At 48.6% G+C, this 17125-nt stretch overlaps 1 protein-coding gene across 1 annotated transcript; it reads left to right on the top strand.

Moving 5' to 3' along the window:
* Window positions 1-500: 500 nt before the first annotated feature.
* On the top strand, window positions 501-16411 carry TMEM233 (transmembrane protein 233). The gene is made up of 3 exons (XM_077308601.1): window positions 501-1345; window positions 11966-12100; window positions 15007-16411. Exons 1-3 carry the CDS (start codon window positions 1130-1132, stop codon window positions 15016-15018), a joined length of 363 nt encoding a protein of 120 aa, XP_077164716.1. The 5' UTR covers window positions 501-1129; the 3' UTR covers window positions 15019-16411.
* The last annotated feature ends 714 nt before the right edge of the window (window positions 16412-17125 follow it).

Here is a 17125-nt window from a genome sequence, read left to right as displayed (position 1 = left end):
TGGCATTACCATTGATCTTCAGACTACAGAGAACAACCAGGGTTTCCTGAAACCCTGGGGTTTCTTGATGGCCCTGGAAGGGTTTCCTGAATGGGTGGGAGTCAATTAATTTTTATATTTATCTATATGAATTTGTGGGATGACCATATATGGTCGTGTTGACCCACCCACCCTTCCCAAAATCGCCAGTGATGGGCCTTCCTTCCGAGGTCGATAAAATGAGTACCCAGCTTGCTGGGGGGTAAACGGTAATGACTGGGGAAGGCACTGGCAAACCACCCCGTATTGAGTCTGCCATGAAAACGCTAGAGGGCATCACCCCAAGGGTCAGACATGACTCGGTGCTTGCACAGGGGAGATCTTTACCTTTACCTTACCTTAAATGAAGGGTGTCTGTGTGTGTGCGTGCACAAGGCACGGGGAGAAGGGAAGTGAGCATTATCCGTGGAAGCAGGAACCCAAAGGTCATCGTTGGAAATCTTAACTCCCCCCAGGTTCCCCATGAACTCCTGGGAAGAAACTGGGCGGGCCTGAGACGGCGCCTGCCTCCCGCTCTGCTCCCCCCACCCCCACCCCTTGTGCGGGGAAGGAGCCGGTTTCGCTCGATCCTCTTTGCGCTTCCGCACAGCACGGACGGCGCGCACGAGCCGGGCGGGGACCGAGCTGGGAAGGCGAGCCCGGGCGCTCAGCGGCCGTCGAGGGAGGCAGGACCGCCGCTGACCTCCACTGGCCTTGCAGAGCGCTGGGGGCGCCGCGAGTGGGCCTGGACGACGGCGCCTACGGGCTTGTCTTCCAGCCCGACGGTTCTGGCCAACAGGAACGTGGACGGAGCGGCCAGCCAGCCGCCTTGCCTGGGCCCCGCGGCTTGCGCCCAGCTCGCCCGTCGGGGTCGCCCTTTCCCCAGCGCGCTCTGCTCGGCGCCTCGTCGGGGCGGCGAAACCTGAGCGCGCCTGGCTCTTGCTGCCTGCCTGGCTGCCTGCAGGGCGCTCCGGGGGCGGAGGGTAGAGGGCGGGCCGCCGGGCCGAGATGAGGGGCTGAGCGCGTCGCCGCGTCCCCCTGCGCAGCCCTCTCCGGAGCGGAGCGCGCCTCCTCGCCGTCGCGCCCCACTTCCCTCCCCCGGCGGCCGCTCATGGAGGGCTCGGCGCTGCCCTCCGCCGACCTCAAGCGGGCCTTGGACGACAACGGCGGCGGCGGCGGGGCCGAGCTCCGGCTGGGCGCCGAGGAGGAGGCGGCGGGGCCCGAGGAAGAGCCGCACATGCCCAAGAACTACCTGTGGCTCAGCATCCTCTCCTGCTTCTGCCCCGCCTATCCCATCAACATCGTCGCCTTCGTCTTCTCCATCTGGGTGAGCCCCCCGTCGGGGAAGGGGGCCGGCGCCACGAAAAGGAGAGAGAGAGGGGGGGGAAGGGGTGGCTGGGGGGGGCGGGGGTCTCCGCGCCCTGCCTGCCCGCCCGAGGTCGTGGCTTTGCCGTCGAGTCGCCCGCACCTCGCTCGACCCCCCCCCCCGGGGGACCCCCTCGCCCCGGGCAGTTGCCTGCCCCTTCCCAAGCGACGAGCCTGATCCGGGGGGCTCCGGGGAAGCGCCTTAGAGCAGAGGGGGCCGGATGGCGGCTTTCCAGACGGTGCATGATGCTGGCAGGGGCTCATGGCCATTGGCATCCATGGACATCGGGGGAGCCACAGGGTGGCCGCCCCTGCCCTAGACCCTTCCTGAGTCTGGAGCCGACGGTGCCTCACTCCCTCGCCCGGCGCGAGGCCAGCTTCTTGCGCCTTTGCTCAAAAGAACTGCTTGAGTTATGGGCGGATAAAAACTGCAGCCGGGAAGTACCGGGAAGTCAACTCAGTTCTTGCAAGGGGGATTCTTCCCGCGTCAGGACCCAGTCTGAGATTTCTCCTTCGTTATAATTAAAAATTTGGCTTCCAAGCCCTTGTTTGCAGTTTCAAGTGCCTTATTCATTACTTAAAACAGCTCTGCCTGCCAAAACTTGGGTTTGGACCACCCAAAATATCATATGTCCCCCAAGCTCTGGGCTTTCGTCCTGCAGGGGGAAATTCCCTGCTTTCCAGTCCAAAGTCTCCTTGTTTCAGTGCCAAAGGCTCCCAATCCGGGTGGTCACAGAAGAACTGTAGATTAAGAATGGGGGGGGGGGGAGCTGCATCCTCAAAATGTGTCTTTGAACTACCTTAAATTATACAGCCAAAGGAAGTAGATTAGGAAGGGTAGTAGCCACCTCCAAGGCAGAGTTGCAGCCTTTTAACCCCATTGATTCCGGTAGTCTGAGAAGGGTGTAACACAACAGAATTTGAGTCCAAAGGCACCTTTAAAACCAACAAAGTTTTATTCTAGGTGTGAGCTTTCGTGTACAGGCACACTTCCTCAGACATAGAAGTCCAAATATGCAGTTTGATACCTAATTCTTTGCTAGGAAAGCAGTCCTTTGCGTTCAGGTGTCGTTCACCAAAACACTGGGGCAATAAAAATGCCAGTAATCACTAACTTTACATTTTTATTGCCCCAATGTTTTTGTGAAGGGCAATTGAACCCAAAAGGACTGCTTTGCTAGCAAAGAATTATCATACTGCATATTTGATTCTATTTGCTAATTTGCTACTGATTTACTTTCTCCTTGTATCTGTACTCTTATGATCCCCATTCCACTGCCTGAGGAAGTGTGCCTGCACACAAAAGCTCATACCTTGAATAAAACTTTGTTGGTCTTAAAGGCGCTACTGGACAGCTATCCACGAATCTATCTCTCCATGTAGCAAACTGAGAACCATCTTCAGTCTGGCTTGTTGTGGCTTAGATTCTCTAGGTCAAACATTGTCCGATGATTTCTTTTGTGGTTACATGCAAGCGTTTGAGATTTCTGGATCTTGACCCCCTCCTTCCTGGCTCAGAGCAAAACATTAAAGGGGTGTCGTGTGGCCGCCCAGTTGCCACATGCATGGCTGTTTTCATTTGGTTTGCCAATGACGTTGGATGTGTGCCCCGTCCAAAACCTAGCTCACAGCTGGCAGGCAGGAAGAGTAACAGGCAAGGATGCCACCGGAGATGACCCAGAGATGTTTGATGCTCACAACCCCCTTGGTGCAAGTAATAATAAAACAAATTTCATTTGATTCATTCAATGCAATACCTCTGTCTGCTCTCAGAAGCAAAACTTCAGAGAGGTTCTCCATCTTTGGAAATGTTTAAACAGAGGCTGGATAGCCATCTGACAAGAGAGGCTGATTCTGTGAAGGCTTAAGGGGGTGGCAGGTGACAGTGGATGAGTGGCAGGGTTGTGAGTGTCCTGCATAGTGCAGGGGGTTGGACTAGATGACCCAGGAGGTCCCTTCCAACTCTATGATTCTATGATTCTACTATCGGATCCCACTTAAATATACAACCAACGGCACCAGAATTTTTTGGTTTTCAGTGCAGTTGGTAGGTTTCTGGGGAGAAGTATAATTGATAGAATCAGCCCTAGTGTCCTAAGGGTGAACTGTGAACAAGAAGTTCACAGTTCACATCCCTCCTACCTGGCCACTTTATGGGAAGCCCCCTCCTTTTTTGTGGCTGTGTTTCTTCAGAACAGCACTGCAGATCCCTGACTTGGAAGAGAAGGCATCTCTTCTTGCATTACTGATTTATTCCCCTTGGAGAGGGATTCAGAAAGGACGGAGGGGCTCCTGGATAGCCTTGCTTCTTCCTCCAACTGTAGGAGCTATCCCTGCTGGCAGTTTTTGCCTTCTGCTTATAATAAATGCAGGATAATGGTATATAATTTTTTTAATTAGAAATTTAGCAAGTTTACTATGAGTTGCTTGTGGATTCTGATACCGTGCGGGTAACTGATTTGAGATTGGAGTTTTTTTTTTTAAGTCTGTGATATTTACTCAATAATTTATCACAGTCATGGACCAGCAGAATAAAACATACATTAGCAAGGTTATAGGAATATATAGCTTCCCACCACATGGGTCCCATTTCTGCCCTTCATTCTGTCCACAAACTTGCCATGAAAATAAAGGAAAATAAAGATCCACTGTTTGAACCTCTGTTTAGTTCTGTGAGTGTACAAAGAAAGGCAATTCTTCTTCAGTAATATCAGGGCTCTCTTAGCCTCCCTTCCCTCACAGGGTGTCTGTTGTGGGGAGAGGAAAGGAAGGCGATTGTAAGCCACTTTGAGACTCCTTTGGGCAGAGAAAAGCGGTATATAAGAACCAACTCTTCTTCTTCTTCTTCTTCTTCTTCTTCTTCTTCTTCTTCTTCTTCTTCTTCTGTTTCCTTCAACATTCCCTTAATGAGCCACCAAGTTATCCTTGGCTGTGATACTGAGGGGCATCAAAGTTTATCCAGCCAGATTCCCACCACCACCACCACCACTCTGCTAACTTTCCTGTGACCTCTTACAAAATTCAGACCCCCACAGAGGCATGAGATATTAATGCAGCAACCTGGACTCTATGAATGCTTCCCATGTTTAACTGTTTTTTTCTGGAGGTGCATCAGACTGTGGCCAGATGCGGTTGAATTCTTCCTGCAGGAAAAAAACAACAACCACTTTTTGTTATTGATTATAAATGTAAAAGACTTGAGTGGGGGTGGCTGATGGAGAGAAACGGAGAAGAAGGACTTTGGTTTCAAAGGAGGCCATTTTGCAAACTTAATGGACTGTGGTGTGGCCTATTACTTGGGGCAGGAGGAGAAATGGACAGATCTTTATAAGGTCTGGGAGACGCAAAGCGGTTTGAACCTTTGCCAGTCTTTGAGTGGAGCAGTGAAGATATTTGGAGACAGGAGATATTTGCTAACAGGAAAAGCTTTCCTCCTACCCCTCTGGGGTGCCGTGTTAAAGCACTCAGAGGTGCCCACCTCCATTGTACAGACAACTGAATGAGCTGTGCTCTGAATCTGTTTATCGAACCCTTGCAAGGAGAGTTAATGGACCAAAGACTCAAGCATCTCCCTGTTTGGATTTGCCCAGTGCAGGGATGTCCCTTGATCTTCGACTGACCCCTCACTTTTGTCTTTCTCCCTCCTTGCACCCTCCCCATTTCACTCAGGGCAGGGCTGAAGAAGGAAGTAACATTAAAATTCAGAGCAAGAGATCAACAAGAGCCGGTATAAGAAATCCATTAGCATAAGTAAATACAACATTACGGACAATTGGCATATTGATTAATAATCCATACTGTTTCTGCAGTCCGCACACTGGCTGTTGCTTGTTGTTTATTCGGGAACGGCACACACAAGATCTGATGGGAAGTAAACAAAATCGACCAGGGAGCATTTTGCCTGAATGTTGTGGTACCCTGGCATAAATCCGTGCATAGTTTGCACCTGGATGGTTAGAAATTAGAAATGCTCTCCCCTTTTGTGAAGCCTTTTAGTCCTGTTTTTCAAAATAAAAATTATTTCCCTTCACGTGCTAGCTGTTCTAGCATCATCCCTACCCTTCAAATATACCTTGAAATCCCCTTTTCTTTTTTTAAGAGACCCATATGGACTCAGTCCCTGTCCAGCCAGGATGTCCAGGGCACTGGTTGAGGAATCATAGAATCCTAGAATCATAGAATTGGAAGGGACCTCATGGGTCATCTAGACCAGGGGTAGTAAAACTGCAACCCTCCAGATGTCCATGGACTACAATGCCCATGAGCCCCTGCCAGCATTCGCTGGCAGGGGCTTATGGGAATTGTAGTCCATGGACATCTGGAGGGCCGCAGTTTGACTACCCCTCATCTAGACCAACCCCCTGCACTATGCAGGAAGGGTGTGTGTTTGGCCTCCTAGATTCAAACAATTGGCTACTCTAGTCTTTTATTTTTTTCATTGTGCAGACCCACATTGGGAACTCTGTGGCATCAAAAGCTGAGGAAGTTCTTCCCCTCCCCAGCTCTCCAGGAATTTCCCATTCTGGAGTTGGCAACCAAGTTGGCAGTGGGTCTTGGCCAGCCAGTCCTGGGAGGTGGTGCTGGGGGACGGCTGCTCACCCCTGTGGCATTTATAGTCCTGCATGAGCCCACCTTGTCCCCTGGTGTTTAGCGTCTATGTGAAACTTTTGAAAGAGAACCTCAGGTAATCTGGAGTGAGGATCCCTCAATATGTGGGTGCATAGTAATCTCAAAGTGTCTTACAGTTGCCTTCACTTTCCTCTCCCCACAACAGACACCCTGTGAGACAGGTAGGGCTCTGAGAGAACTACCCTGTGAGAACAAGACTGTGACTAATCCAAGGGCACCCAGCTGTGGAGGAACAGGGAACCCTGTGGAGGAACAGGGAATCAAATTTATCTCTCGAGATTAGAAGTGCTGCCCTTAACTTCTCTTAACTACTACACCATGCTGGCTGTACTATTTTTTAGTTGCCTAGCCAACATTTTTATCTTTACCTAGGCTTTTCAACTTTTTAGCTGATTTTATAGTTGGCTTCTTGCTTAACGGGTATTGTATGGACACTATTCTAGGATGCCGAATATTATTTTATGCCTCTGGCAGGTTCTTGGCTTGTTTGCGTACTGGTAATGTTGTGGTTGCTCTTTTTATGGCTTTGCTGTATTGTTTTGACTTCGCAAACTGTCTTGTGTAAGTCTCCAGAGAGGCTGAGCATCGGTTCCTCCCCCAGTTAATCAATAAATTTTCCGTCAGCTGCCTTGAGTGCCTTTGGTAGAGAGAGCAGGGCAGAAATGACGGGCGGTAGATACATAATAGAAGTGGTCAGTGCTTCCTTGGGGGACAGCAGGGTTTTGAAGGAAGCCACGGCAAGGCTGTTGCTGAGAAGACACCGTCGAAACCTGTAGGCTCAGGAGACGATGTCTGATCACTCAACCACCGTGACCATTGGCCTTCTTGATTTTCTGGCCAGGATGGGCCTGGGAGTCATGGTGTTACTGTGTTTTTCCCCTTTTTAGGGGGCAGATTCCAAACCAAAAAGGACTGGCATCCATTGCTGGACCCATGATTTTGACCTGTGGAATTCGGCAAAGTTCCATCTTGTCTCCAATGCTTTTTAATCTTTAGGAAGCCACTGAGGGAGGTGGTTCAGAAATTTGGTTTGTAGTGTCACCAGTGTACCTCCTACATTATATTCCATTTACTTTATTCCATTTATAGTGAGCAAAGATCCGTTCTTCATTAGAAGAGTAAGGTTTTATATCCTACTTTGCACTACCCGAAGAGGTCTCAAAGCAGCTCCCTATTGCTTTCTTTCCTCTCCCACAACAGACACCCTGTGAGGTAGGTGGGGCTAAGAGTGCTCTGACAGAACTGTTCTGTGAAAACAGCTCTAACAGGACTGTGACTAGCCCAAAGTCACCCAGCTGGCTCCAAGTGGCGAAGGAGTGGGGAATGAAACCCAGCTCACCAGATTATAAACCACTGCTCTTAACCACTACATCAAAGCTGGCTCTGCACACATGAACTGAGGAGACCTGGGTTCAAATCCATAAAATGATATATACTACCCTGAGTTACTTGCAGGAGTGATGAGAGAGTGATGAGATATAAATGCATAACAGCGGGTTATAAATGCTAATGTTTATTTGTTGAAAATGTTTGTTTTCAATAGATGAAAAAGGGAGCTGGTATTCTGAAACCCTTTCTAGTTTTTATCCTGCCCTTTCCTCTAAGGAACTCAAGGGGAGTGTGCATAGTTCTGTCCTTTTCTGTACTGTCCTTACAACAATCCTGCCAGGTAGTCTAGGCCAAGACAACATGACTGCCCCAAGGTCACCTAGTGAGTGACAGTGCTGATTTGAACATGAGACGCCACGGACTAACATCCAAACTGACTTACATAGGCTCTGGGTTGTTAAGATGTTGGTTGACAGTGAGACAATCCACCCTCCTCCACATTGTACCTTGTATTTTTTTGTTCTGTTTTCTTTGTTACCCATCCGATATGATAGCCCTACTAGAACGACCACTAGAACAGGGATCCCTAACTTTCCAAGCCTGCAGCACCTTTGGCATTCAAACACGGCAGGATGGCTGCAGCCACAAAATGGCTGCCATAAGAGGCAGAGCCAACTGCAAAATGGCCGCCGCAGCTTTCCTTCAGTTGAAGATCCTTGCCCTGCTAAAGCAATGTTTTTTTAAAATATCTGCACAGCCAATTAAAACTTCTGTGACCAACCAGAAGCCTTGGTGGGCAAACGCTCCAGCTGGACCTTTTCATTTTCTAAAAACACTTGGCAGGGCTCAGGAAAGGTATCGTCGGGTGCCCTGGGTACCCCACTGGGGATTCTTGCCCTAAAGGAATGTCTCTCAAAGGCCAGTTAATTCTCTTCCATTCCTTGGATGTCTTCGGAAAGCACTTAGAGAAACCTGAGTCTGCCACTGTTTCTCGGCAGAACTGTGATTCACCCAATACTGTGTTGCTGCTGTGAGGAATTCCAGCGGGGAAACCGTGCAGTCTCACGCAGCAAGAAGAAAAAAAAGAGTCTGACATCATCAGAAAGACCGATCGATTTATTGAGGCAGGAGCTGTCATGAACTGGATGCCTCTCTGTGTTATGTGCAGCTGTCAACAAAGGGTGGTGAAGCATTCATCCAGTGAAGCTTGTGTAGTCCTCAAGATCTTCTGCCACAGTGAAACTGTCTTTCTTCAGGATGCCACAAGGCCTCTTCTTTGTTTCCATCTGCTACACTTTAAGTCCATCCTTCTTCTGAGGAACGCAGGGCCTGGTTTTCCCTCCCCCTGTTTGGGCTCACAACAACCCTGTGAGGTAAACTGGGCACAGAGGACCAACTGGCCCAGTGAACACTGCTGCAGGCAGACAATTTGGTTGTTTCAAGCAGAACCCCTAGTTTGGTGTAGTGGTTAGGAATGCTGACTTCTAATCTGGAGAGCCAGGTTTGATTCCCCGCTCCCCCACATGCAGCCAGCTGGGTGACCTTGGGCTCGCCATGGCACTGATAAAGCTGTTCTGACTGAGCAGTGATATCAGGGCTCTCTCAGCCTCACCCACCTCACAGGGTGTCTGTTGTGGGGAGAGGAAAGGGAAGGTGTCTGTAAGCCGCTTTGAGAGTCCTTCTGGTAGAGGAAAGCGGCATATAAGAACCAACCCTTCTTCTAACCCAAATCATTGCAGAGGGTGCTGTGTGGGCATGTGGCCCTCTGATGCTCCAGCAGACTCGGCTGACCCACATCAGGAGATAACTTTCTGCCTTTGAAAATCGTCCCTGACCGATGAGAAGCCAAGATAAGAGATTTGTCAAGCTTTCCCTCGTGACGCTGCCGTTCTTTGAGACCGAATGCTGAGGACAGCGAGAGTGATCCGAGGTCGGGACTTGGATATCCTCCGGGAGCTGCAGGCGTGCTGCAATATTGGATATCCAGTCTGCTCTCATTAGACCTCTATGGGCTGAAGATCCTCCCTCCATGCAAGGGAATGAGCCCGTTGCTGTCTTTGGGGTGTTAAAACATGCTGGGCGGATCCCAGGGATGTCATGTTTATCGGCCTCAGCCCATAGCTCAATGGAAGAGCACCTGCTTTGCAGGTGAATGGCCCCAGGTCCAATCCCAAGGCACTGCAGCTAAGGAAAACCTCTCGGGTAGAAAGACCAGCTGCTTCTCTGAATATGTATCATATTTATATCCTACCTTTCCGGTAGGGAGGTCAGTAGAGGCAGGGTTCTCCTGTTCTAACCTAAAAACCTTTGGCTGAAAATTATCATCCTCCACCAGATTTAAAATGAGGGTATTTTTGCTTTTCGAAATAAACAAACAAACAAACAAACAACAATAATACTGGCCTATCTTCCAGGGTTATTTGCAAAGATTGCTGAGGTAATGTACGTAATGGGATTAGGAAAGCAATTCTATCAAGAAGAGAAATGTCATATTTGGGAGTACATTTTTTCAGAAGTTCCGTCCCTGCTTAGAACGAAGGAGAGATGGAAGCCCAGCAGTGCCATCCTACGCAGAGAGACAGCTCAGGTTGCCAACTCTGGGTTGGGAAATTCCTGGAGATTTCATAGAATCATACCATTTTATCCTGGGGAACTGGTCACTGTAGTCCAGGAGAACTCCAGGCCCCACAGCTGTTGGCAGCCAGCTCTCCTTAGGGTGGCTCTGTAAGTGTGCTGGAAACAGGAGGTCCTTTTCTTACTGACGTGTGCTAGAATTTCCCCAGGCCCTTCTCATTCAGCTGCTGCTTAATGTGAGTGGTACCAAAGCCTACCTGGAAATCATAGATTCTGATCTGCAAATAATTTCTTTAGTGATTGGCTCCTGGTTGGGAAGGGAGGGGGCCGCCAGGCTCCACAGGTACATAGAGGTGGGGGAGTGGCTTGCTTCATCATAAGTACATAAGAAGAGTCCAGCTGGATCAGACCAAAGGGTGTTTTGTTTCCTGAGACCTCCAAGCTAGTCTTTCCCAGAGCTACGTAGCATTGGCATGACCCTAGGTTACCAAAGATGGAGACATACAGAGTGTTATTTCAGTACCCCCAAGAGGACTTTTCCTCTTATCAGGTGACACTCTCACCCCCAAAACATAGTTTGCTGACGGATGCACCTATCGACATCAAGGGTACATTCAGGCATCGTGACAAATGGCAGTGAAGCGTCATCTAGGCAGGAACACCCCTTGTGGTTGTGTTTCCTTTTGCCCCTGGTTGCTCTTCCAGCGCACAAAACCTGAACACTTCATGGCTTGATCACCCTCCAGTTGAATGTGAGGTTTGACAGGAGTTGTTGTTGTTAGTTGCGAAGTCGTGTCCCACCCATCGCGACCCCATGGACAGTTTGGGCGACCTGAGGGTGAGGCTGGTGGCTGCAGGACCTCTGCTTCGGCTTTCTGAGTGTTGGACTGGATGGGCCATTGGCCTGATCCAACATGACTTCTCTTATGTGCTTATTTTCCCATCCTGGGCTGCAGACCTGATCCCTGCAGGCTGAGATTGCCCTCCTGCACCTGACAGTGGGTCGCCTTGCAGCATCTGAGGACTAGGGCCAACTTCCTTCATCTCTTCCTCATCCAAAGAAGTGTTGGCAGGCAGGCCCACAACAACTGCAGGAGCAATGGCAGGGAAAAATGGCTGCCCTAGAACTTCCCCATCAACACAACAGCCATCCAGGGCTTAATGTAAACGTTCTAAAAACTGGAGCAAAGCAGGTTAGAGAGAGATCACAGAGCACCGCCACAGCTGCGTTGTCTGGAGGCACAAACCTGAGGCAGATCAGGTACGGAGGGGGGGGGGAATGCTTCCCCATCTGGACCCAGGAAGAAGCAGGACAACCTGCCCCAGCCCAAACACTCAGCAGCAACCGGGTGCTGAAAAGATAAAATTGAAAGGGTACAGAGGAGAGCGACGAAGATGATCTGGGGCCAAGGGACCAAGCCCTATGAAGATAGGTTGAGGGACTTGGGAATGTTCAGCCAGGAGAAAAGGAGGTTGAGAGGGGACATGATAGCCCTCTTTAAGTATTTGAAAGGTTGTCATTTGGAGGAGGGCAGGATGCTGTTTCCGTTGGCTGCAGAGGAGAGGACACGCAGTAATGGGTTTAAACTAAAAGTACAACGATATAGGCTAGATATCTGGCAGTCTTCAAGCAAAGGTTGGATACACACTTTTCTTGGATGCTTTAGGATGCTTTGGGCTGATCCTGCGTTGAGCAGGGAGTTGGACTAGATGGCCTGTATGGCCCCTTCCAACTCTATGATTCTGTGATTCTATGATTGTATGCTGCTAAGATCAGCCACTCACCCTTTTCGATGAGCTCAGCCATTCTTTCAATCAATGAAACCATAATCATATTTGTCTACACAGTCCGACTCTTCTGTCCGTCTGTAATGGTGAGTTCAAAAGGTGCGTCTAATTTGTGGTAACAGATCCGGTGCCTGTTTTCAGGCCGGCTTTGAAACAGAAAGTTGTCACGACGTTGTGGCCCTCCAGCACTGAAAACCAAAGATCAGTATTGTTGGTGTGTTTTTGATTAGTCATAGTAATAAAAAACGTTTTTATTTTGCAGGCTGTGAACAGTTACAATGATGGAGATTTAGAAGGGTCAAAGAGGCTGGGCCACAACGCATTCTGGGTTGCCATCGCATCAATTATCATCGGCATTGTGATCATTGCAATGTACTGTATAGTCCATTTCACTACGGTAAGCACTCTCGGGCCATTTCCCTGTCAACCTGCAATATCATGAACGCCGTGGTAGCAGAACTAATGGGTACTGCTAATTGTACAACGTATGGCCATCAGAAAGTTACATGACATTGGTGTGAGAGCCAGTTTGGTGTTGTGGTTAAGAGCAACAACCTCTAATTCAGAGAACTGGGTTGGATTCCCTGCTTTTCTCCCACATGCAGTCAGCTGGGTGACCTTGGGCCAGTCACAGTTCTCTCAGAGCTCTATCAGCCTCGCAGGGTATCTGTTGTGGGGAGAGGGAGGTAGGCAATTGCAAGCCACTTTGAGACTCCGTTGGGTAATAAAAAGTGGGGTACAACAAAACAGTTCTTCTTGCTTAAATTCTGGGAATTACAGCTCTAACAGTGTCCATGGATTTCTAACTTTGTTAGGTTCGAGAAAGACGGGCTGTAAATTTTTAAATAGGAGAACTGACATTATATATATATTAAAAACATACACATTAAAGGAGCAGAATGAAGGCGCCATGTAAAAAGCAGCCCATATGCAATTCTGTTTTAATATTTCATGCGATTTCAATAGTATTAATCAAGTGCAGCACACTGGCTCAAAAAAGACTCAGGAGGACCTTGGTTGAAATTTCAACCCATCATCCATATGTAGCAAATATTTGTCTTAATAATTTTTGTATCATGGTCTTTTTCTTGGGCGGGGGGGTGTTTCTGAGTGTTGACAAATCCTGGAAGTTTGAAGGCAAGCAGAAACCCAGACAGATGATACAGTAGGCTTGAAGTAACATCCGTCTCGGGGCAGTCAAATCTCCCCCTTGCTCTGCTGTCAGTAAGCCCGCCTGAGAAGCTAAGCCTTCATTCTCCAATTCAAATTGCTCACCATCCCTCTCAGGCAAATACTTGCCTCTGGCCTAGCCTCCTACCTACCCTGGGAAGTAAGAATTTCCGGCATTCCGAATTCTCAGATATCCCATTAATTACTATTCAGCATAAGAATGAGAAGTGCTAAACTGCTCCCTTCCTGCCTACTAGAAGGAATCGCACTCTGCTCTCAGTAAAAGGCCTGCAAAAGTGGGTGAGGATAGTCTGGCAAGCCAATGGTTCAAAACCATTCTGGCTGACGTCCTTGGAGTGAAATAAACTAAAAGTAAACTCAAGAAAGGACATTGTTTAAAAACGCTATTTATTATTGTTTAATTGTTTAATGCTATAAGGATAGGTCTTTTCTTCTTGGTTTGAGTTATCTGAGACCGTCCTGTGTTTTTCTTATTGTCACTTTGGGGCTTGAGCTGGGCAGGTTGCCCCGCCTCTTCCTGCTCCTCCACAGGGGAGCATTTGGCCCGGTGTACCTCGTCCACCCCAGATTTGTGCTCCCGCACGGGAGCCACAGCAGCAAAATCCCCAGTGCGGAAATGGTGCTTGGAAGAAGAGGTTTCTCACTGCTGCCTGTTTCCCCATGGCTGTCCCCATCAACAATCAGGCCTGGTCCAGTACCTAAAGCCAAGGCCATTCTGTTCACAAGGCAGTGCAGGGTCCTGCTGGTATCACTGTCACAACAACACCACGGCTTCCCCAGCACCTCCTCCCTTTCAGCACTTTCAAGTGAGTGAAGCAGATCAACTTCTCCTGAGTCCTGAAACGTATTCTGTTCCCCAGCCAGTGAAATGAGGTCATGCCAGTGGAAGAGGTGGGAGAGCTTCACATTCTCTGCTAAGCTTATTTCACAAAAGGCTGTCGTAGCTTTAGAGCCTGGCTTTTCAGAACGCCCAAACAAAATCAGGGTTTGATAACAAGGTAATGTTATGTTCAGTAAGCAAATTATGCAAATCATTCCAGCCATACAAAATGGCTTCGTTTTTACTCAAGCCTCTTATGTTTTGTTCTAAATCCAAAAGAAGCCAGCTTGTGTAGTGGTTAGGAGTGCGGACTTCTAATCTGGCATGCCGGGTTCGATTCTGCGCTCCCCCACATGCAGCCAGCTGGGTGACCTTGGGCTCGCCACGGCACTGATAGAGCTGTTCTGACCGAGCAGTGATATCAGGGCTCTCTCAGCCTCACCCACCTCACAGGCTGTCTGTTGTGGGGAGAGGAAAGGGAAGGTGGCCTGGCCTGCTCTTGTGCCTTGGTATACAGAAAAGATTCTGAGGACATGGAAGGGTATTTTTTCCGTCTGCATCCTCAATGGGTTGGACATCCAACTGGGAACCAGTCCATGTTCTGATGGGACAAGGTCAAAGCAGAGTTGCCCGTTCCAGGTTGGGAAATACCTGGAGACTTTGGGGGTGGAGTCAGGAGTGGGCGGGATTTGGGGCAGGGAGGGGCCTCAGTGGAGTATCATGCTAAGGAGTCCATCCCCCAAAGCAGCCATTTTCTCCAGGGGAACTGGTCCCTGTTGCTTGGAGATGAGCTAGAATGCCTGGGGATGGGGACTGGCATCCTGAGGTCAAAGAAAAAGACCTCAGCGAATGGTCCAGAGCATGTGAAATTATTCCTCCCATGATTTCAGAAGGAAGAGCTCCCTGGGCTTTACGCAAAAGGTCTTTAAAAAAAGAGGAGAATAAAACTGACCCAAAAACAAACCTACCCCAAACCCATTAGCAAACATCAAGTTCTTTCCTGACAATCAGGGATCTTATCAATTCCTCAGTACCTCCCTGGTGCACCGTTCAGACCTGACGGGCAGCGAGATGACAGCAGCAAGCTTAATGCCCCTGATTGAAAAGAGCATCGAACCGCTAATGCAAGGGGTTGTTTGTTTAATAGGCACAAGGACCATTAAATAAAGCATCCATTAGGCTTTCAAGATGAATAATTTAAACCTGAAATCAAACTCTCTCTCTCTGTGTCTCTCTCTCCCCCCTTTTCCTTCACCTCTCTTTGAAACACTCCTCTTTTTACACTAATGCAGTATGCCATCTGAAGACCAAGAGGGGACGTGAATGGCTGCCTTCTTCAAGTCCTCTGGGAAAAGCAAAGAAAATCCCCCGTGAAAAAGGGAAGAGGAGGGCTCCTCCAGCCCAGACTGATCGATTAACTTGGAGGCGTGTCACTAGAGAAGAGACCGGTCGTGGTTGCCGGCCACATTGGTGTATGATGAGCTAAGTAAACAGTGTTTCTTTTAAAAAGATATTCTAGAGCAGCCCACCCACCCCGTTTTCAAGTATGTCAGAGATGCATCCTATGTCCGCAATGCATCCTGTTGCAGTATGGATGTCTCTTCCCACGTGGAACGTCTCCCAGGCTGGAGGGTTTCACTGGTGGAACTTTCAGGACTTGTGACATTTGGAAGAATAGAAGTGCAATGCTCCGGACAATCTCTCCTTGATTTCCCCACCGGACTGCCCCTGCTCTCTAGCGCTATTCACGCCTTGCGGAATGCCAAAATGAGAAGAATTCCCTGTTTGCTCTGTGCTACCGACATCCGTGCCCCCCTCTCTGCACGTTGCCCCTTGTGAGTTTTCGGTTCATTCTCGAAGGATGATTTGCACTGTGTCGTTTTATTTATAAAGGAGGGGCTTGCCACAAGATCTCTCCCTTTGCTGTTCGCACCTTTGAGTCTTTTTCCTTCCTGTGTGGACTTCTCTCCAGCCCAAGTGCAAGGCAGTTGTTCTCCCCCTCTCTCACACCCACAAACAGACACGTGTTTTGCTGACATGCTTTTGCAGATCTCTTTTACAACCCTTCTAATGGCTCCGTGTGTTGGCTTGACTGTGTTTTTGTGAAGGTTTGTGTTTGTCCTATTCTAAGACTGCATGTTACTCCGCGGAGAGCTCCTTCCCGAGAGTCAGGAACGAGCTTCGATGGTAGTGGTGGTAGCCAACTGGGCAGAGAAAAAATTACACACTGGCTACTCCTTTTTCTGAGCACTGCAGCAGTCAGCAATGAAGGGTTTTCCCAGCATGGAATATAACTTGGGTGACCCACTGAGGTCTAAGTATCAAGCACATTTACAGTGGCGGAAAGCTGGCATACAGAACAACGGTTGACGATTGGGGTGGAATTCAAACAAGGCTGGCATTTGGGTGCCATGGAGGAAATACCAAAATCACACATTGGATCCTGGTTGGAATTAGTAAAATTACAGGGGGGAGGGGGCTTGGGGAAATACACCCCAGGGTTGTACTAGAGGGGGACAATAACTACTCTCACTCCCCTTAATCTTTATGGAGAAACTAGTCAGGAAAAATAACCCCACTCTCATAAAGGGAAGAAGTATAACAATGTCGTCCATGTCTGATCATTGATTTAAACGAACCGAGTCTTGCTTGTGAAGAAAAAAAAAGCACACAATAAACTTGTATTTGGTTTGTATATTTTCATTGTTCAAGTAACTGGACTGTTTATGGGGTTTCTATGGACGAATTGCTGTTCCTCTGGGAGGGGGGGTACAGAGGGAGGTGTGATCTATCACTTCAAAAGGTAGAGTTTCTGCAGCCAGGATGTGGAGCTACTGTTTTCCCTCCTATTCCATGTGAACATGTCACCATCTCTGATGTTGTGGGATTCTCTCATTCCTAGGACATTTCCGCACATTGGTAAAAATAGTGTTATGCCATTCAACTGGTGTAACGCTAAATATTATCATGCCTCCAAGCCCCTCCTCACCTTTTTGATGACTCGCTCTTCTCTGCCGCCATTTTGTGCTTCTCATCCTCCACGAATGCTGCCGGAAATGGCGGAAGAGAGTAACATGGTTTATACACAACTCTCTTCCGCCTGTCAATCAAGCCAGGCAGCCAATACCCTTTCTTCATGCTTTAAATGCCCACTAATTCCCCCCCTTTTTTTACAAATACATATTTCTCCACTGCTATTCCTATGCATCTAATCATAGATGCATAGCACTTTTTGAATGCTGACCCTTATAGAATCCCGAGTCTTTATAATTAAAAAATTAATCTCATTCCCAATTTTGTTTTTTTTTTGGGGGGGGGAGCTTTAGAGAGGCATGCTTTGTGCTACAACGTTGGGGAAAAATTATTTCTGGCATCGCCTGCACGCTTGTCTGCCTATTCGTTGCTCCAGGA

This window comes from Paroedura picta, chromosome 13 (assembly GCF_049243985.1).
Source record: "Paroedura picta isolate Pp20150507F chromosome 13, Ppicta_v3.0, whole genome shotgun sequence".
Taxonomy (NCBI): domain Eukaryota; kingdom Metazoa; phylum Chordata; class Lepidosauria; order Squamata; family Gekkonidae; genus Paroedura; species Paroedura picta.
The sequence above is the reverse complement of the archived record's forward strand: the minus strand, read 5'-3'. Positions and strand labels throughout refer to the sequence as shown.